The 22,865-nt window shown below is 45.9% G+C and overlaps 1 protein-coding gene across 1 annotated transcript in view; it reads left to right on the top strand.

Annotated features, from left to right (window-relative positions):
- NEK7 (NIMA related kinase 7) overlaps positions 1-22,865 on the top strand; it is a 347,672-nt gene that overhangs the window by 108,313 nt on the left and 216,494 nt on the right. Inside the window, exon 4 of the mRNA XM_063940132.1 lies at positions 391-453. Coding sequence (XP_063796202.1) covers positions 391-453 — 63 coding nt within the window. The remainder of the gene's footprint in view (positions 1-390; positions 454-22,865) is intronic.

The following is a 22,865-nucleotide window of genomic DNA, read 5'->3' on the forward strand; positions in this document are numbered from 1 at the left end:
TTCGTGTATCCAGCACAAATTTGTGATGTATAAAATGCAGAAAGCCAGAATAAAAGAGTTTTACCACACGTTGTCATCAGAGAAAAGGATTAAGCAGCATGAATCCATGGGAGCGTTAGGGTCACAATAGGACAATATCTAACTGATAAAATTAGCTTGTCTCTCTCCTTTTTTTTTTTTTTTTAAATTTAACTCTTTGCCTTTACATTAACCTTTTTCCACAGTTTTCTGAGATTTGAAAATGTTGGGGCCAGTGAGTAAATGGTTATACAACCTCAGTACGTCACATTGTCAGTAATGTTGCAGAATCCAGGCTCCACTTTTGTGCACCCACATTTATAGTGTTTTGGTAAATAACCTAATGTTCATCTTTTATTTAATCCTGTGCAGATTTTTGATTTGATGGATGCAAAAGCAAGAGCAGACTGTATCAAAGAGATTGACCTCCTTAAGGTAAACACTTTTTTTGAAACGCCCTATGATTTGTTTGTATAGAGTGTTTTCTGTGTGAAATCTGATGCTTTGATGATTTTGCTGCTACTTTCGTCTAGCTAGTCCCTTTTTTTTCTTCCAGTATGCCACATGAAGGCTTTGAACCACTTATTTTTTTTTTTAACATATCTTGTGAACTTGGCATCTTTAAATAAGTAAGTAAAGATGTTTACATCTTAAGATAAAACTGCATTAAAGTCACTTTGCTCTTTTACTTGCAACATATTCAACAGCATTATATGTTGCTTTCAGGCTGTGTTCTGAATTTAGAATTGCACCCAGGTGTGTATTCACCAGAATAGTACTCCAGCCGTTTTGGGTATCGGAGTAAATGCAATTTTTTTTCATTGGTCAGAAACAAGCGATTACATTTTTTTTTTTTTTGCAATTTATACAAATTATTAACAGTATGTAACGCCACAATTGCAAGTAGTACCAGTTGAAAATTTGCGTTGGATAAAGAATCTATCTGTCGATGTAACCTTAGGTCTACAAAGTGCTAATTCAGGTGAATTCAGTCCTGTAGTGGATCTTAAATTTTAATGTACAAGAAAAACTTGTACCCGGCGAACACCCTGAAATGAAAGCCTGAAGCTGGTGTTAACATTTTGACAGAGGTGGATCTATATAACCAAATTTCATCCCAGGAGATAGTGTTGCACAAGGAAGAGGTAATAGAGACAGATTGTTCCTTTTCCCAACTGTCTCTTGCCCCTAAATCAGTCAGTAAGGGAATTTGCAAGAGACTTACAAATTTAAAATCTTGAGAGATTGGCACTGGGGTCAGATGTCAGGGTTTGCTGGAGAGAAATAAAGTAAACAGCAGAGACAGATGGCCACATGAATTGGAGTAAGAACAGTAATACCACTTTTCCATCTGTAGCACGGGTCGCAGCCGGGAGCCTGACACGGCTGTGACCCGTGCTACAGCCCCCTTTCCCACAGTTCTCACCAACCCGGCATATTGCCAGGTTGGTGACGCTGCTGCTGACGCGGCGCTGGGAGATCACATGATCTCCCAGCGCCGCCCTTCCATTCACTGTGAACGGGAGCCACACGGCTCCCGTTCACACTACACAGCTTACCGGGTTGAACACATGTTCAACCCAGCAAGCGACCCCCCCCCCCCCCACGCATTTACCCGTGTTTTTAAAGCTAGTGGAAAAGGGGTATAACTGACCGCCTTAAAAGCCAGGTAACTATTGCAGGCTGTATGATCCTTCCCTACAGCTAGGCAGCTCGCGTCCAAATCCCGAAGTTTAATACTAGTTGCTTATTAAGCAATTTATAATACATCCAGTTGAATAGATTAATATAATACTGTATTTGTATACTGTAAATATAAAGATCATCACTTCAGTGGTCACTATTATGTTAAGGAATGGAGGCCATCTAAAACCCCTAGTATTCTGGATCCTAGGTTTTCTCCCACATTTACAATACTTTGCACAGTACTGCATGTCTGGTATTCTGTTGCTATTTGTGAGTATAATGTGTAATATTGGATCTTTGCTTGTGGGCTCCCTTACTAATTGCTAGAGGGTTTCTTCCTGCAAGGAATTTAGAAAGTCCTCCCTTCTAGTGGAATTTGCAATTTATTGTTGACACTGAATAATTATAATGCATAAGGATCTTAAACATTTTCCAAATATTTCTGGTCATTCAGTTCATGACTGAAGCGTATTGTATTATTTTGTCCAGTGTAGACTATAGCAGTGCGTGAATGTTAAATAAACACACATCCTCTGAATAAAGCGGTTTACCAGCCGCATATTGCGCCCACACAGTTTGGCTTAATTCATACTTTTATGTATTGGGTAAAGATCAATGACAAATTGTGCAGAAACAATTTCCCATATAAAAAAACCCCCAAAATTGTAAGCTTTGCTAATTATTTGACCTCCTAACAAAACTTACGGCAAGGGAGTTAGAAAATAAACCAGTATGTTAATGGTTAAACACTATAAAAACAAATGTTTTAATGTAGATAAGGCAGTGCTCATTATTTACACTCCAATGTGCAATGTTTACAGAAAGACTGTGGCTATGACTTTTCCTGTGACCTGTAAGGGACAGGGCAACCAAAATCTAAATTAAGCACTGGCAATACCAAACTTGTGCTTAATCTTGTTTTAAATCCAAACATGTCATTTGTACATTACTATGCTGATGTACTATGCTGGGGATGGACAAATCAGAGCATAGACTGGTGACTATAAAAACTAAACAATCCTTTCTTAACCACTTGCCTGGCATAGGCCCTCATTCCGAGTTGATCGCTCGCTAGCTGCTTTTAGCAGCGGTGCAAACGCTAGGCAGCCGCCCTCTGGAAGTGTATCTTAGCTTAGCAGAAGTGCGACCGAAAGGTTAGCAGAACAGTGCTGAAATTTTTTCAAGCAGTTTCAGAGTAGCTGCAGACCTACTCCTTCCTTGCGATCACTTCAGTCTGTGACGTCAAAACAGGAACTAAACAAACACGCCCTGTGTCCGGCCAGCCACTCCCCCGTTTCCCCAGGCACGCCTGCGTTTGCCTGCGTTTTTCAGCACACTCCCAGAAAACGGTCCGTTACCACCCAGAAACACCCACTTCCTGTCAATCACTCACCGATCAGCAGAGCGACTGAAAAGCGTTGCTCGACCTTGTGTGAAACGGCATAGTTTTTTGTAAAAGTACGTCGCGCGTGCGCACTGCGGCCAGTACGCATGCGCAGAAATGCCGATTTTTTTTTAGCCTGATCGCTACGCTGCGAACAACGGCAGCTAGCGATCAACTCTGAATGACCCCCATAGTCTCATCGTTTGCGACCACACCAGCAAGTGCATAATCTTATCTTATCTGGTTGCAAGCGATGTGACCAGTCGGATACATAGCTTCGTCAGCTGCCAGAAGATAATCTTCCAGCAGCCATCACTCAAAGAGGGACCCTCCTGGCCCCTATGCTGCCCCCCCCCCCCCCAACCCCAGTATCACTGCTAATTGGTCAGCACGGCAGGACCCCCAATCCTGTGGCTGCACAGAGGAGGAGCTGCCCCGGAAGCCTAAATTAATCCCCTCACCCTCCCCTCCCAGTGTGTGCCTGGCAGCAGCTCAGATAAGCAGCCACTGGGGAAATCAAAGTTGTGATGATTTCCGATGGGGGTGGTCCGATGTTTAAGGTAAAAAAAAAAAAAAATTCTACCATGGTTTCCCACAGGGTTAACCTTGGGTATTAAAAAATTTGGATGTCTACCAGTGCGCACACTAGGAGCTACAAAAGGATAATTGTATACGTATGTTCACCTAACATACAAGTAAACAATAGTCAGAAAATAGATAACACAATCAAATAATTTTGCGCTCCCTATTATTAAAGCTCACATTAAATTATATCAAATATGAAAAGTCTCTGTTCTAAATACTTAGAAAGATGTAGGGAACTTGCACTTCCCTCCAGAGTTGTCAAATGTTCATGGATATTCTAGATGGAAGTTCCTCCGCATCGTATACTTGAAAACAGAAAAAAAACAAGAAGAGCAATATAGTGTAGTATATTTAAAACCGAAGTTGGATCATATGGACAGAGAGGCAGAGGTGTTTCAAGGAAGACTGTTCCTCCACCGGTACGCGTATGGATAAATTATCGTACCGTACTCGCACCCAAATGAAGTAAGGCCCACTCATAAAGATTTCTTTATGGTCCACCACAGCCAGTGATCTTTACACACTGTTATATTCCCAGAATGAGCCCAACAAGAGATGGCAACAGAAGGAAATAGATGACGTACCCAACTTACAGCTTGATAAACTTGCGCATAAAGGTTTCTTTTCCTATGGCGTAGTTCCTTTTTCATATATTTATTCTGTAGTCCCTTTACTGCTCAACATACCAATAATGGGATCAACACATTAATGAATGCAGCACAGGCTTTTGTCTGTGAAGCAAGCTGTAGCATTCGTAAATGATGCCCCTTTTTTCCTCTTTCGTAGACCCTGTGATTGATCCCATTATTGGTATGGTGAGCTATAAAGGGACTACAGAATGAATATATGAAAAAGAAACCTTTCTCCGGCAGGGTCCACAAGTTATACACAGGATAACAATGGGATATGATGGAGCGATAGCGGATTGGCACCAAACTATCACAAGCTTTCAGTCTTCCCAGGATGCAACGGGCCCGTCGATCTATCCCCGCCCACTGGCTCAGGCAAATCAGTTTTTTGTTTGGTGCTGGAGGAGCCGGACCATGGTCACATGGCTGCTGTTTTTGGCAGCCCTAAGCTTTCTTAATTTATTTTTATAGTCTTACTACATTTTCTGAGTGGTCTTACACGCTTATTGGAAAGAGTCGCTCCAACAACTCTCCGCCGCGTTGCAACAACGCTTACCCACGGTACAAGTGCTGTCTCGACGGGCGTCTGTGTCAGATATACTAGCAGGTCCAGCAGAGGTTACCAGGCTATGGCCGGAGCACGGGGAGAAGGTAAGGCATCGTTTCCACTTAGAAGGGGAATAACGGACACAGCCGCACTGTATTGGGAGGAGACTACCAAACAGTAGCTGGCGCGCCGCCACCACGGGTGCTCCAGCGCTAGGCCTTAGGGATCATAAGGCACCAGGAGTAGTATGAGGCTGCGATCCCTAGGGTTGATGTCAGCGGTGGGGAGTCAGATGCTCTCCTGGTCGCCCCTCCCCCCAGTTCATGACCAGTTTCCGTCGGTCTCCCGCCATGAACTGATTGCCTCACTTCCATCTCAAGCGCTGCCAAGAGGGGTCTCTGTCGCAGCGTAGCTGCTGCGTCTGTGTACACTAAGCGCTACCGCGAGGAGACCCGGTCGCAGTACAGGCGTCTATATGACCGGTGCGTCTGCATGCACAGTGCGTTTGTGTTCACTAAAAGTTCCCGGAGCGGCAGTGTACACTAGTAGCGTCTGGATCCACTCAGCGTTCGCTAACGTCTTGATTGATCTTGGAAGTGAGGTGAGTCACCCTGTTTCCCCATCTACTGAGTACGGGTTATACAGCACTAAATTTCTTATACGTCCTAGAGGATGCTGGGGTCCACTTCAGTACCATGGGGTATAGACTGTTCCGCAGGAGCCATGGGCACTTTAAGACTTTTCTAGAGTGTGAACTGACTCCTCCCTCTATGCCCCTCCTCCAGACCTCAGTTTAGAAAATGTGCCCAGGCAGACTGGTCGCACTCCAGTGGAGCACTACTGAGTTTCACTGAAAGACTTTTAGGTTTTTTATTTTCAGGCAGACTTCTGGCAACAGTCTCCCTGCTTAGTGGGACTTAGGGTGAAGTAGGAACCAACTTCCTAAAGAGTTTCATGGCTCTGCTTCTTGCGGACAGGACACCATTAGCTCCTGAAGGGAAATGAACACTAACTGCGGCTACGCGCTCACTCCGACAGCACGCCGTCACCCACCTAACAGAGCCAGAAGTCAGAAGACGCGTGAGTATTATCACCGGAGATCTGCAGAGAGGGATCTCTGGTCATCGTGACGGCTCAAGGTACCGCGCAGCGAGCGGGAACGCTGCGCGAACATGCTATCCATAACACAGTGCACAGCAGGGTGGGGGGGGTGGGGGGGCGGGCGGGCGGGCATCATGAAACCTACTCTCACTGGCAAAAGGTAGCATACTTTTGTATTTACACTGTCCTACACCCCCGCCAGTATAAATATCTATTCTAAAGCTGAGGAAAAATGCGCCATTACAGGGGGCGGGGCTTCTTCCTCAGACAGCCAGCATACTGCCCAGCGCCATTTTCTCCCAGCAGCTGCAGGGCAAGAAACGCTGATCCTCCTCTCCACTTCTGAATCAAGTATCGGGGTGTAAAAAGGGGGGTGGGGGAGTGTATATTCGGTGCTAAAACCTATTAATAGAAAGTGCTTGAAAATCTCTGTGTAGAAAGTACGTGACACAGGGATTTTGTCTCAGTGTACAAAGTATGCAATGCAGGGATTTTTGGGATCTGTGTACAAAGTACGCGTCTCAGGGATTTTTTCTTTTGGCGCTGAGTAATGAACTGTCAATTCCTTTCTGTGTCCTTCTGATAGACTTTACTGTGAGTCTGTCCCCATTAAGCCCTGGAGTGTCTGTGGTGTTATTGTGCACGTGTGTGACATGTCTGAGGCAGGGAGCTCTTCCCCTGAGGGAGCCATTTTAGGGACACAGAGTTGTAATGTGGTGGCGCTGCCGGCTCACCACGAGCCTGAATGGGTGAAAGAATTACGTGATAGTGTGAATCATATCAGTAAGAGATTGGATAAGTCTGAGTCTCATGCAGAAACCTGGAGAAAATCTGTTGTAGATGTAATTTTTTTTTTTAATAGTTCTGCTTTTTCATCCACAGGGGACCCCTCTGGGTCACATAAAAGGTCATTTACACAGGCTGTGCAGACTGATACTGACACGGACTCTGATTCCATGATTCTGACACTAGTGATTCCAGGGGAATAGATCCTAAATTAGCAAAAAACATTCAGTACATGATTGTTGCTATAAAGGAGGTCTTAGAAGTTACGGAGCCCCCTCCTTTACCTCAGGAGAAGGCTTATTTTTATAAAGAAAAGAAATGTAACTTTTCCTCCATCTCATGAACACTCTCACTCTCTTTGAGGGAGTCTGGGTAAATCCTGAAAAGAAATTTCAGATTCCCAAAAGAATTCAGGTAGCTTACCCCTTCCCTGCAGAGGACAGGAAAAGGTGGGAGTCAGCCCCCGTTTTAGACAGTGCCCTGTCGCGCTTAACAAAAAAGGTGATTCTCCCTGCTCCTGTGACTGCTTCACTGAAGGAGCCGGCAGACCGCAAGTTGGAGAATACGTTGAAATCTATTTATGTGGCCAATGGGACACTACTAAGGCCTACCTTTGCCTGTGCGTGGGTGAGTAGTGCTATTGAAAAGTGGTCAGAAAACTTGTCATCCGACATTGACACAATAGATAGAGACAAGATACTCCTAACCCTAGGTCATATCAAAGACGCTGCTGCATACGTGCTAGAAGCCATGAAAGATATTGGTCTCTTGGGATCAAAAGCCGCTACCATGGCAGTCTCAGCACGGAGGGCGTTGTGGATTCGCCAATGGAATGCTGACGCAGATTCCAAAAGGAATATGGAGGCTCTCCCGTATAAAGGTGAGGCCTTGTTTGGAGATGGGCTGGATGCTTTAGTTTCTGCGGCTACCGCAGGTAAGTTGACATTCTTGCCTAATGCTCCTGCGCCGGTGAAAAAGACGCATCACTCTCAGATGCAGTCCTTTCGGCCCAATAAATACAAAAAGGCTAAAGGTTCCCCTTTCTTTGCGGGTAAAGGAAGGGGAAAAGGAAAAAAGCCCACAGCGTCTACAGGATCACAGGAGCAGAAATCAACTTCTGCTTCTGCCAAATCTTCAGCATGACGCTGGGGCTCCCTTGCGGGAGTCCGCTCAGGTGGGGTACATCTGAAACTCTTCAGTCCGTTCTGGGTTCAATCTGTTTCAAGACCTGCCCCCATGTAAATTTTTCAAATCGGCCTTACCAGCTTCTGTCCCAGAAAGGGAAGTGATAGAGGCAGCAATACAAAAATTGTGTCACGATCAAGTAATTGTCCTGGTTCCCTTGTCGCAACAAGGAGAAGGGTTTTATTCAAGCCTATTCGTAGTTCCGAAGCCGGACTGCTCGGTCAGACCGATTCTGAATCTCTACCTGCAAAGGTTCAAGTTCAAGATGGAATCTCTGAGGGCAGTGATTTCCTGTCTGGAGGAAGGGGACTTCAAGGTGTCAGTGGACATAAAAGATGCCTACTTACATGTTCCCATTTATCCTGCGCATCAAGCTTATCTGAGATACGTGATACAGGATTGTCATTACCAATTTCAGACGTTGCCATTTGGACTCTCCAAGGCGCCGAGGGTGTTCCCCAAGGTGATGGCTGAGATGATGGTCCTCCTTCGACAGAAAGGATTCAATATAATTCCTTACCTGGACGATCTCCTGATAAAAGCGAGGTCCATGGAAAGGTTGGTGCAGAACATTGCACTCTCACTGACAGTACTTCAACAACACGGTTGGAACATAAATTTTCCAAAATCACGGTTGGAACCGACGACAAGATTGTCTTTTCTGGGGATGATACTGGACACAGAAGTACAGAGGGTATTTCTTCCAGTAGAAAAGGCTCTGGAAATCCAGAGAATGGTCAAACAAATTCTGAAACCAACAAGAGTGTCGATTCATCAATGCATTCGGTTGTTGGGGAAAGATGGTCGCGGCCTACGAGGCCATACAGTTTGGCCGATTCCATGCTAGAGTATTCCAGTGGGACCTGTTGGACAAGTGGTACGGGTCCCACCTACACATGCACCAGAGGATAATCCTGTCATCCAAAGCCAGAATTTAGCTCCTGTGGTGGCTACACAGTTCTCACCTAGTAGAGGGATGCAGGTTCGGGATTGCAAGTATCTGAGGCTGGGGAGCAGTCACACAGGGGGAAAGCTTCCAAGGAAGATGGTCAAGTCAAGAAACTTGTCTTCACATAAACGTTCTGGAGTTGAGATCCATTTACAATGGCCTTCTACAAGCGGTGCATCTTCAAGATCAACCCGTACAGATCCAGTCGGACAATGTAACAGCAGTCGCGTACATAAACCGTCAGGGCGGAACGAAAAGCATAGCGGCGATGGCAGAGGTGACAAAGATCTTCTTCTGGGTAGAAAGACATACAGGAGCTCTGTCGGCAATTTTCATTCCAGGAGTGGACAACTGGGAAGCAGACTTCCTCAGCAGACACTATCTCCATCCAGGAGAATGGGGCCTCCACCAAGAAGTCTTCGCAGAGGTGACAGGTCTTTGGGGAGTTCCTCAAGTAGACATGATGGCATCTCGTCTCAACAAGAAGCTTCAGAGATATTGTTCCAGGTCGAGAGACCCTCAAGCAATAGCAGTGGATGCACTAGTGACCCAATGGGTGTTTCGGTCAGTGTATGTCTTCCCTCCACTTCCACTAATACCAAAAATTCTCAAGATCATAAGAAGTACAAGGGTTCGAGCAATCCTCGTTGTCCTGGACTGGCCAAGGAGGTCTTGGTATCCAGATCTTCAGGAGTCACTCATAGAAGATCCTCGGCCTCTTCCTCTTCGCGAGGACCTGCTGCAGCAGGGGCCGTGCGTGTATCAAGACTTACAGCGGCTGCGTTTGACGGCTTGGCAGTTGAGCGCCGGATCCTAGCCCGGAAGGGTATTCCCAAAGAAGTCCTTCCCACTCTGATTCAGGCCAGGAAAGGGGTAACCTCTAAACATTACCACCGTATTTGGAGAAAATATGTGTCTTGGTGTGAATCCAAGAAGGCTCCAATGGAAGAGTTTCAGTTAGGACGTTTTCTCCATTCAATCAAGGTCCAGATTTCGGCCTTGTCTGTTTTTTTTCCAAAAACAATTGGCCTCCCTTCCAGAAGTTCAGACCTTCGTGAAAGGTGTTCTGCACATCCAACCTCCATTTGTGCCTCCTGTGGCACCATGGGATCGTAACGTGGTTTTGCAGTTCCTTCAATCGGATTGGTTTGAACCTCTCCAGGAGATAGAATTGAAGTTTCTTACTTGGAAAGTGGTCATGCTGTTGGCCTTGGCATCTGCAAGAAGGGTGTCTGAGTTAGGGGCCTTGTCTCACAAGAGCCCGTACTTGATTTTCCATGAAGATAGGGCTGAGTTAAGAACTCTTCAGCAATTTCTTCCTAAGGTGGTTTCTTCTATCCATATAAACCAACCTATTGTGGTGCCAGTGGCTACTGACACCTTAGCTGGTTAAAAGTATCTGGATGTGGTCAGACCTTTGAAAATTTATGTTGCAAGAACAGCTCGAATAAGGAAAACAAAGGCTCCGTTTGTCCTGTATGCTCCCAACAAGATTGGGTGTCCTGCTTCTAAGCAGACTATTGTGCGCTGGATCAGTGGTACGATTCAGCACGCTCATTCTACGGCAGGATTGCCAGTACCGAATTCGGTGACTGCGCATTCTACTAGGAAGGTGGGCTCATCCTGGTTGGCCGCCCGGGGAGTCTCGGCGTTACAGCTTTGCCGAGCAGCTACTTGGTCAGGGGAAACACGTTTGCTAAGTTTTACAAGTTTTACAAGTTTGACACCTTGGCCGATGAGGACCTACAGTTTGGTCAATCGGTGCTGCAGGGTCATCCGCACTCTCCCGCCCGTACTGGAGCTTTGGTATAACCCGATGGTACTGAAGTGGACCCCAGCATCCTCTAGGACGTATGAGAAAACAGGATTTTAATACCTACCGGTAAATCTTTTTCTCCTAGTCCGTAGAGGATGCTGGGCACCCAGCCCAGTGCGTACTTTACCTGCAGTTTATTTTGTTGAATTTTTTTTTTTTCAGCACGGTTGCTGAAATGTTCATGCCCGTTGGCATGTGTTTTGTTGAATGCCATGTGTGCGGCATGGTTGAAGTGTGAGCTGGTATGAATCTCACCGTTAAATTAAAAATAAATCCTTTCCTTGAAAAGTCTGTCTCCCTGGGCACAGTACCTACACTGAGGTCTGGAGGAGGGGCATAGAGGGAGGAGCCAGTTCACACTCTAGAAAAGTATTAAAGTGCCCATGGCTCCTGCGGAACAGTCTATACCCCATGGTACTGAAGTGGACCCCAGCATCCTCTACGGACTAGGAGTAAAGGTTTTACCGGTAGGTATTAAAATCCTGTGTTCTATCTACTTTTTGTCAGTATGAATAGTTAAGTTTAGTGCCTATTGCATATGAGTCTGTGTACATTACTGTGGTTTTCTTCGCAATGCGTCTGCATATGTTAAGATCTTTATAAAACAGAATTCTGTAATACGTTCTCCTACATACTTTGAAATGTGTTTGTAGTTGATAATATGCTCATATGACTAATATATAACATGTGACTGACTGCTAGTGTGATTGCTGACTTTATATGTGTTATATGAGCCTCAATGCTGGTGCATGGGATGGGGTCAGATTGATATCACTTTAATAAAGTAAAGTGATTACAGTCACATATTGTGTGGTACATTGTGAAAAGCTGAATATTTATCATGTCTAAGAGCTGCAAAAGTGACGAAGTTACATTAACCGTAACACCAACACTCATAACATGTTTGTCCTGCAAAGTGGGATTATCCTCTCAGTAGCTGGCACATGATGGTTTATGTACAAATTGTATTGCGTTTGAGCAGATTGCAAGGCAGTTCCCTGTTCAACGACGGGTAAAGCCACCTTGGGCTATGTATGCATAGACCTTGTCCAGTATAGCTGAACGGGTAGTCCCTACAGCTTCAATACCAGGAGTAGGGTACACTATTAACCCATACATGCAGCTTCCTTCTTACGGTATATCCCCAACAGCTTCTCCAAGGAAACAAGCTGATAAACCGAGTGTAAATATATCATCAAATTCACTGACTACACAAGATGATGCATCAGATGATGATAGCTCTATATACTCTGCTTCAGCATATGAAGAACAGGTAGAAGGTATCGGCTCAGACGATATAGCTGAATTAATTGGAGCAATGAAGGCTATTCTGTCCTTAGAGGATTCAGCAGAGCCGATGTTAAAAACTAAGGCACCTGTGTTTAAACGTCCCAAAACAGTTAGGGTCAAGTTTCCAGGGTCAGATCAACTGACTGAAATCATGGAGGAAGCTTGGGCTACACCCAATAAAAAAATACATAATTCCCAGAAAATGGGATTCCAATTTTCTTTTCCCAACTGGGGACTGTTTAAAAAGAGAAGTGCCTCCTAATGTAGATGCGCACGTCATTCGATTAGTGCGAAAATCTATATTGCCTTTACCATCAACATCATTAAATGATGTCACAGACAGAAGAGTGGATGGGTTTTTGAAAACCGTATTTTCTCTGTCAGGGGCAGTCATAAGGCCAGCTATGGCTTCAGCTTGGATGGCAAAGGCGGTAGCTGAATGGGCTGAGGTACTGGAAAACAGGCTTTTAGCACCTACTAGGGAGCAGGAATCCCATATAGCTCACATGAAGCAGGTTGCAGTATTCTTAGAAGAAGCGGCAATAGATATTCGTACTACAGGTTGAGTATCCCATATCCAAATATTCCGAAATACGGAATATTCCGAAATACAGACTTTTTTGAGTGAGATAGTGAAACCTTTGTTTTTTGATGGCTCAATGTACACAAACTTTGTTTAATACACAAGGTTATTAAAAATATTGTATTGACCTTCAGGCTGTGTTTATAAGGTGTATATGAAACATAAATGAATTGTGTAAATGTAGACACACTTTGTTTAATGCACAAAGTTATAAAAAATATTGGCGAAAAATACCTTCAGGCTGTGTGTATAAGGTGTATATGTAACATAAATGCATTCTGTGCTTAGATTTAGGTCCCATCACCATGATATCTCATTATGGTATGCAATTATTCCAAAATACGGAATAATCCCATATCCAAAATACCTCTGGTCCCAAGCATTTTGGATAAGGGAGACTCCACCTGTATTGCTTCCAAAGCATCAGCCTTAACGGTAACTGCTCGCAGAGCAATCTGGCTACGTACATGGAAAGCTGATTCAGAATCTAAAAGTTCTGAAATCTTTGCCTTTTGTTGGGAATATTCTGGTTGGTAAAGACTTGACAGATATTCTGGAGTCAGAAGCAGAATCAAAGAAGGTCAGGTTCCTGCCATTTATAACCCCAGGCCTAAGGGTTCGGTATTTCGGTCGCAAGGAAAAACATAAGGGAAAAAGTGATCGTAAGCAGCCCCAATACAATAAGTTTGGTAATTCAAAGAAGCAATGGGCCACCAGAGGGTCAGCTTCCAAACCAGATAATCAGTCTTCAGCCTGATTTGTGCGGGCCTCTGCCTGGGGGACCCCAGGGTAGGGGGCCGACTTCTTCAGTTTGCACACATATGGCAGCAGTCGACAACAGATGCTTTGGTGCAAGAAGCGGTATCTCTGGGTTATGGTTTCCCTTTCAAGAAGCATCCTCCTCGAAGGTTCTTCTGCACCAGTCCGTCTCGAATAGAGGCGAAGGCCAGAGCCCTGCAAGAAACAGTTCAGAAATTGCTTCAGTCAGGAGTAATTATTCCAGTACCCCCTGCACAACAGGGACAGGGTTTTTACTCCAACCTGTTTTTGGTCCAGAAACCAAATGGGTCGTTTTGGCCCATTCTCAATCTCAAAATGTTAAACAAATACATTTGGGTTCCACATGGAGACGTTACGCTCCATAGTTTTGGCCATGGAACCAGGGGATTACATGGTATCTCTGGATTTACAGGATGCTTACCTGCATGTTCCTATAGCATTGTCTCATCCGTGTTACTTCAGGTTCGCCATCCTCCAGCAACATTTTCAGTTCCAGGCTTTACCCTTTTGGGTTAACCACAGCCCCAAGAGTATTTACCAAGATTATGGTTGTTATGGCAGCTTATCTCCGCAAGCAGGGGATAAGAATTTTTCCATACCTCGACGATCTTTTAATCCTGGCACAATCCCAGGAATTGCTCTTGGTCCATCTTCAACAGACCATAACTTGTCTACAGAAGCACGGATGGCTCATAAATTGGGCAGAGTCATCTCTGATTCCGTCACAACTGATGATTCACTTGAGGGCTGTATTGGATTTAAGTCTGCAGAGAATATTTTTACCTCGGAACAAGATATCCAAACAATATCAATTCATGCAGCAATGCGAATGATGGGTTTGATGGTGTCAACATTCGACATGGTGAAGTATGCACAATTCCGCTCAAGACCTCTGCAGCATCTGATTCTGGCCAGATGGAATGGAGTACATCAAACAAAGAAACAGACCATAGTACTTTCAGATAAGGTTAAAAGGTCATTAGTCTGGTGGCTACAGACAACAGATGCCAGTCTTCAGGGCTGGGGAGCAGTGTCTGGAAAATTATGGTTCCAGGGACAGTGGACCAAAGAAGAAAGTTGCCTGCCAGTAAACCTGTTAGAACTTCGAGCCATATTCATGGCACTGATTCAGGCAAAGGACATTCTGCAAGGAAAACCAGTCCAGATCCGCTTGGACAATGTAACGGCAGTAGCGTACCTCAACCATCAGGGAGGAACTCGCAGCCAAAAAGCAATGAAGGAGGTAAGTCACATACTAAAGTGGGCAGAACTCCATCTTCCAGCATTGTCCGCAGTGTTCATTCCAGGAGTCCTAAATTGGGAAGCGGATTTTCTCAGTCGACACTCCATTCAAGCAAGCGAATGGGCTCTACACCCGGAAGTATTTCAGACTCTAGTAGACAAGTGGGAGTTGCCAGAGAGAGATCTCATGGCGTCCCGTCTGAACAACAAAGTACCAGCATACGGATTAAGAACAAAGGATCCCGGAGCGATCCTTGTGGATGCACGGTCAGTGAAATGGGCCTTTCATCTGGCATATCTGTTTACTCCGATCATCCTGCTACCCAGGGTGGTGAGGAAAATAAAGCAAGCAAAGGGTGCCATGATTCTAATAGCTCCGGCTTGGCCCAGAAGGCATTGGTACATAGATCTGCAGAAGATGTCGATGGATGCTCCAATTCTGCTCCCTCAACGTCCAGATCTACTAATGCAGGGTCCTTGTTATCACAGACATCTGGATCGACTGTCTTTGACGGCGTGGTTATTCAAACCTCTATCCTGAAGTCAAGAGGATTCTTACAACAGGTAATTCAAACTATGCTCAGAGCAAGGAAACCCTCCTCAGCTCGTATTTAACACCGAATATGGCAAGCCTATATTCATTGGTGCAGTGAAAGAGGTATGGATCCAAAATCTTTCAGAGTATCCAGAATCTTAGATTTCCTTCAGGCAGGAATGGATAAGGGGTTGAAGGTGGCTTCCTTGAGAGTGCAAGTATCAGCATTGACTGTATGGTTCCAAAAGAAAATTGCCACTTTACAGGATGTGCGTACTTTTTTCCAGGGAATGCTGTGCATTCAACCACCCTTTGTTCCTCCTGCAGTACCTTGGGCTTTAAGTCTGGTCCTCAGAGCCCTTCAAGGGGCTCCGTTTGAACCACTTAAAAAGTGGATCTTAAATGGTTGAAAGCTAAAGTACTCTTTCTACTGACTATGGCATCAGCTAGAAGAGTGTCAGATTTAGGAGCGCTGTCATGTAAGTCTCCTTTTCTGATTATTATTTTTTTTTTTTTTATCCAGATAAAGCAGTTCTCAGAACTAAGTCTGGTTATCTTCCTAAGGTGGTCTCTAAGTTTCACTTTATTGAAGAAATTGTAGTCCTGGCTTTTCAGGTATCTGGACTTTCTGCGGGAGAAGCGTTGCTGGACGCAGTCCGTGCATTAAGAATCTTTGTGGATCGTACCAGTGCCATCAGAAAGACAGATTCTCTTAGTTCTCTACGGATTTCACAAGAGGGGATGGCCTGCAACTAAACAGACGTTAGCAAGATGGCTTCGAATGACTATTTCAGAAGCATATTCTCGAGCTAATCTCCATGTTCCGGCTAATGTCTCTGCTCACTCTACACGTAAGGTAGGTCCTTCATGGGTAGCACAACATGGTGCTTCAGCAGAACAGATATGTAAGGCAGCCACATGGTCTTCCATTAACACATTCATTAGACATTATGCCTTGGACACTTATGCCTCTCATGACGCTGAATTCGGGCGAAAGGTTCTCCTGTCTAATCAGGAGCGTCCCCACCACTAGAAATTGCTTTGGGAAGTCCCAATGTTATCCTGTGGATAACCTGTGGACCCTGCCGGAGAAATATACGTTATGGTAAGAACTTACCATTGATAACTGTATTTCTCCTATGTCCACAGGTATCCACAGGGATCCCACCCTGACGCACCTGATTTGAGAATCTTTATACTCACTAACTTCTTCCCTCTTCCATGGAAGGGTGTGCATGTGTGTTCTTCTCGCCTGAATAGGGTTCTACATAATGCTCCTGCCTAAATGCTTTGGAATACAACTGATTTTGACTGAGCCAGTGGGCGGGGATATATGGACGAGCCCGTTGCATCCTGGGTGGCCAGAAAGCTTGTGTGATTGTTTGGTACCAATCCGCTGTCGCGCCATCATATCCCAATGTTATCCTGTGGAAACCTGTGGACCTAGTAGATATACCGTTATCGACGGTAAGTTCTTACCATAACGTATATTTGTATTTGAGTACTAAATAACATGAACAGCTTGTAACGTACTTTGCTGTAAAGGCTACAGCGGCAAGTGTTATCTTTCTAAGTATAATGAGGAGAGATAAAAGCTCCTCCCTAAATTCCTGGATGCCAAATTACCATGCTTAGCATTTCTGTGCAGTATTTTCTTTCTAGCCAGAAACCCTGCATCCCGTGCAAGCTGGGCGGACAACTGGAGGGGACCCGACACTGTTGCTTGCCGTTTCCCTTTGCAGTGTCACATAAACTAGTGGTTGGTCTGCCCCGAAAGCCAAGAGTCTCCTCTATTGTACGGTACCCGTCCGGAGTCTCTGGAACACCCAGAACCAGAGAGATCAGTACGCAAAGTAGACCCATTTTTCCTATAGACTATAATATGCCCGTTAATTCAGACCCACCATGGTTTCCAATGCTTACCATGAGCCTTGTGGGGGTCACAGAAACTTGGGGTTGGTATCCTCCTGTAGCTAATCGTCTCCCCTTCCATACCAACCTGATTCTGGACGATTGGACCCTCAGAACCAGAGATATTAAGCTTTAAGCCCATGTTAATTTAATAGCTCACATAAACCGAACGTCAATGGACCATTGCTTTAACACATTCGTTTGTGTCTCTACACACTATTTTTTTTTTTTTTTTACTGATTTTGTTTTCTTTTTTTGGGTCCCGACAGACAAGTAATATTTTCAACAGCGTCTCTGATCTCAGTTGGTTAATCCCCACCTCCCCCTCCTCACCCTTCCCCCTCCCCTTTATGCCGTTAATGGACTTGGACGCTCATAATGCAGAACACCGTTTTAAGCCACCACCTACCCACTTCCCCCTTCTTCCCTGGGAGCCTGCACAGTTCATACAGTAGACCGGGAGGGAGGTCGGGTTACTATAAATGTGCAACACAATACTACAGTATACTGTATATGAAAATCACATAGAGAACTGGAGTTGCGTTGATAGGTGTGTAAATGGTACAGTAGCTGTGATCCCTTCTCATAAAGTACAACACAGATTCTTGATCGCCGATGATCTACAGTACTGTGTTGCTCGAACAGTTAATTGCGTCAGGATACACATTTATATTTATTGTTATGCCTACGGGTGCTCATTACCGCTGTGTATTTTAGATAGCGGAATCAGACGTTCATGCAGATATACCCTGATTTATGTGAAACGTGTGCACCCTTCCATTGAATGTATTACAATGGATTACAAAGAAAAAAAATAAAGTGAATGTCAGGGGTAAAAAAAATATATAGATTGGCACTTTGGGAATTGAACCTGGAACTCTCAGCGTGGGAGGCGGGAGCCTTCATCGCTTGCCCACGTCGCTGCATGGAAGTTAAACCAGTTCATGTGTAAAAGTAATGCAAGCAGCGATTCCTTCCCATTGGTGTTTGTTTATGCTGTTAGGGGACTCTCATATTGCTAAACACTGTATTTAGTGCAGTGTACATACTTTAAAGTCAATGAGCTACATTATTCCTTTTACACATTAGTTGCGTCTGCAGTTTGCGTCTGTACAACCTACCCATCTGTGTGTACACTATGCAGTACAGGACTGTATATTAACATTACAGTCGTCACTGACCATTTGCTGGAGCTTGTACTGTAAATCAATCCTCTGCTGTTCAAACTAAAGTACTGGATTATTGGAGCATTATCCACCCAGTGGTGGATATGTGTATTGCATGCTGAGTATGTAATCGTGCCTCAACTCGCCTGTCCGTGATTAAACTCGGCAACCTAAGCTATCGCCTAGGCGTGATTAAACCTCCGTCTAGGTGCAGAAGCAGCCAAGATAAATGAGGACCCATCTGTATGCAGAAAATGGCAAAGACTACTTACGATCACCTTGGTCGGTACTATGGGGGTATGTCTATTCTAGGTGCAGGATGTGCTATGCAAATCCTACCTTAATCCAGGAGCCAGTGTGCATCACACACCCTGCACCCATTATAGATAAGTCACGGATTCCAATATTATCTAGATATTATCTTTCTCTGACGTCCTAAGTGGATGCTGGGACTCCGTAAGGACCATGGGGGAATAGCGGCTCCGCAGGAGACTGGGCACAACTAAGAAAGCTTTAGGACTACCTGGTGTGCACTGGCTCCTCCCACTATGACCCTCCTCCAGACCTCAGTTAGAATCTTGTGCCTGGCTGAGCTGGATGCACACTAGGGGCTCTCCTGAGCTCCTAGAGAGAGTATGTTTTAGGTTTTTTATTTTACAGTGAGATCTGCTGGCAACAGACTCACTGCAGCGAGGGACTAAGGGGAGAAGAAGCGAACCTACCTAACTGGTGGTAGCTTGGGCTTCTTAGGCTACTGGACACCATTAGCTCCAGAGGGATCGACCGCATGGAACTGGCCTTGATGTTCGGTCCCGGAGCCGCGCCGCCGGCCCCCTTACAGAGCCAGAAGCAAGAAGTGATCCGGAAAATCGGCGGCAGAAGACTCCTGTCTTCAACAAGGTAGCGCACAGCACTGCAGCTCATGCACACCTCACACTGCGGTCACTGATGGGTGCAGGGCGCTGGGGGGGGTGCCCTGAGCAGCAATATAAACACCTTGCATGGCAAAATCATCACAATATATAGCCCCAGAGGCTATATATGTGATAAATTACCCCTGCCAGAATTCCTGAAAAAAGCGGGAGAAGTCCGCGAAAAAGGGGCGGAGCTATCTCCCTCAGCACACTGGCGCCATTTCTCCCTCACAGCTCCGCTGGAAGGAAGCTCCCTGGCTCTCCCCTGCAGTTTACACTACAGAAGGGTAAAAAAGAGAGGGGGGGGCACTAAATTTAGGCGCAATAAACATATATAGCAGCTATAAGGGGATATAATTTAGTTAATCCCTGTATTATATAGAGCTCTGGTGTGTGCTGGCATACTGTCTCTCTGTCTCCCCAAAGGGCTTTGTGGGGTCCTGTCTCCTGTCAGAGCATTCCCTGTGTGTGTGCGGTGTGTCGGTACGGCTGTGTCGACATGTTTGATGAGGAGGCTTATGTGGAGGCGGAGCAGATGCCTATAAATGTGTTGTCACCCCCTGCGGGGCAGACACCTGAGTGGATGGACTTGTGGAAGGAATTACGTGAAAGTGTCGACTCCTTACATAAAAAATTTGATGACATGCCAAATGCGGGACAGCCGGCTTCTCAGCTCGTGCCTGCCCAGACGTCTCAAAGGCCATCAGGGGCTCTAAAACGCCCGCTACCTCAGATGGCAGACACAGATGTCGACACGGATACCGATACCAGTGTCGACGACGAAGAGACTAATGTAATGTCCAATAGGGCCACTCGTTACATGATTGAGGCAATGAAAAATGTTTTACACATTTCTGATGTGACCCAAGGTACCACAAAAAAGGGTATTATGTTTGGAGAGAAAAACTACCAGTAGTTTTTCCCCCTTCTGAAGAATTAAATGAAGTGTGTGAAGTAGCGTGGGCTTGCCCAGATAAAAAATTGGTAATTTCTAAAAAGTTACTAATGGCGTACCCTTTCCCGCCAGAGGATAGGTCACGTTGGGAAACACCCCCTAGGGTGGATAAAGCGCTTACACGCTTATCAAAAAAGGTGGCACTACCGTCTCCGGATACGGCCGCCCTAAAGGAACCTGCTGATAGAAAGCAGGAGGCTCTCCTGAAGTCTGTATATACACACACTGGTATTATACTAAGACCAGCTATTGCTTCAGCATGGATGTGCAGTGCTGCAGCTGCGTGGTCAGATTCCCTGTCAGAAAACATTGACACCCTATGCTAAACATAGAGCATATTAAAGACGCTGTCTTATACATGAGAGATGCACAGAGGGATATTTGCCGGCTGGCATCTAAAATAAGTGCACTGTCCATTTCTGCCAGGAGAGGGTTATGGACTCGGCAGTGGACAGGTGATGCAGATTCTAAAAGGCACATGGAAGTTTTGCCTTATAAGGGTGAGGAGTTGTTCGGGGATGGTCTTTCAGACCTAGTGTCCACAGCAACGGCTGGGAAGTCAGCATTTTTACCACATGTCCCCTCACAACCAAAGAAAGCACCGTATTATCAGGTACAGTCCTTTCGTCCCCAAAAGAGCAGGCGGGGTAGAGGCGCGTCCTTTCTGCCCAGAGGCAGAGGTAGGGGAAAAAAGCTGCAGCATACAGCCAGTTCCCAGGAACAAAAGTCCTCCCCCGCTTCTTCTTTTAAGTCCGCCGCATGACGCTGGGGCTCAACAGGCGGAGCCAGGTACGGTGGGGGCCCGTCTCAAAAACTTCAGCAATCAGTGGGCTCGCTCACAAGTAGATCCCTGGATCCTTCAAGTGGTATCTCAGGGGTACAGGCTGGAATTCGAGACATTTCCCCCCCGCCGTTTCCTCAAATCTGCCTTGCCAACAACTCCCTCAGGCAGGGAGGCTGTGATAGAGGCAATTCACAAGCTGTATTCCCAGCAGGTGATGGTCAAGGTGCCCCTACTTCAACAAGGACGGGGTTACTATTCCACAATGTTTGTGGTACCGAAACCGGACGGTTCGGTGAGACCCATTTTAAATTTGAAATCCTTGAACACATATATAAAAAAATTCAAGTTCAAGATGGAATCGCTCTGGGCGGTTATTGCAAGCCTGGAAGAGGGGGATTACATGGTATCACTGGACATCAAGGATGCTTACCTGCATGTCCCCATTTACCATCCTCACCAGGAGTACCTCAGATTTGTGGTACAGGATTGTCATTACCAATTCCAGACGTTGCCGTTCGGCCTGTCCACGGCACCGAGGGTATTTACCAAGGTAATGGCCGAAATGATGATACTCCTTCGAAAAAAGGGAGTTTTAATTATCCCATACTTGGACGATCTCCTGATAAAGGCGAGGTCCAAGGAGCAGTTGTTGGTCGGCGTAGTACTATCTCAGGAGGTGTTACACCAGCACGGTTGGATTCTAAATATTCCAAAGTCACAGCTGGTTCCTGCGACACGTCTACTGTTCCTGGGGATGATTCTGGACACAGTCCAGAAAAAAGTGTTTCTCCCAGAGGAGAAAGCTAAGGAGCTGTCATCTCTAGTCAGAGGCATCCTGAAACCAAAACAGGTGTCGGTGCATCACTGCACGCGAGTCCTGGGAAAGATGGTAGCTTCCTACGAAGCAATTCCATTCGGCAGGTTCCATGCCAGAACTTTTCAGTGGGACCTGTTGGACAAGTGGTCCGGATCGCATCTTCAGATGCATCGGTTGATAACCCTGTCTCCAAGGACCAGGGTATCTCTGCTGTGGTGGCTGCAAAGTGCTCATCTTCAAGAGGGCCGCAGATTCGGCATACAGGACTGGGTCCTGGTGACCACGGATGCCAGCCTTCGAGGCTGGGGGGCAGTCACACAGGGAAGAAACTTCCAAGGACTTTGGTCAAGTCAGGAGACTTCCCTACACATTAATGTTCTGGAACTGAGGGCCATTTACAATGCCCTAAGTCAGGCAAAACCCCTGCTTCAAAACCAGCCGGTTCTGATCCAGTCAGACAACATCACGGCAGTCGCCCATGTAAACCGTCAGGGCGGCACAAGAAGCAGGACGGCGATGGCAGAAGCCACAAGGATTCTCCGGTGGGCGGAAAGTCACGTGTTAGCACTGTCAGCAGTGTTCATTCCGGGAGTGGACAACTGGGAAGCAGACTTCCTCAGCAGGCACGACCTCCACCCGGGAGAGTGGGGACTTCATCCAGAAGTCTTCCAACTGATTGTAAACCGTTGGGAAAGGCCACAGGTGGACATGATGGCGTCCCGCCTAAACAAAAAGGTAGAAAAATATTGCGCCAGGTCAAGGGACCCTCAGGCGATAGCTGTGGACGCTCTAGTGACACCGTGGGTGTACCGGTCGGTTTATGGGTTCCCCCCTCTTCCTCTCATACCCAAGGTACTGAGGATAATAAGGAAAAGAGGAGTAAGAACTATACTCATTGTTCCGGATTGGCCAAGAAGAGCTTGGTACCCGGAACTTCAAGAATTGATCTCAGAGGACCCATGGCCTCTGCCGCTCAGACAGGACCTGCTGCTGCAGGGGCCCTGTCTGTTCCAAGACTTACCTCGGCTGCGTTTGACGGCATGGCGGTTGAACACCGGATCCTAAAAGAAAAGGGTATTCCGGAGGAAGTAATTCCTACGCTCATTAAAGCTAGAAAAGATGTAACTGTACAACATTATCACCGCATATGGCGAAAATATGTTGCGTGGTGTGAGGCCAGGAAGGCCCCAACGGAGGAATTT

This window comes from Pseudophryne corroboree, chromosome 9 (assembly GCF_028390025.1).
Source record: "Pseudophryne corroboree isolate aPseCor3 chromosome 9, aPseCor3.hap2, whole genome shotgun sequence".
In the NCBI taxonomy this organism is placed as follows: Eukaryota; Metazoa; Chordata; class Amphibia; order Anura; family Myobatrachidae; genus Pseudophryne; species Pseudophryne corroboree.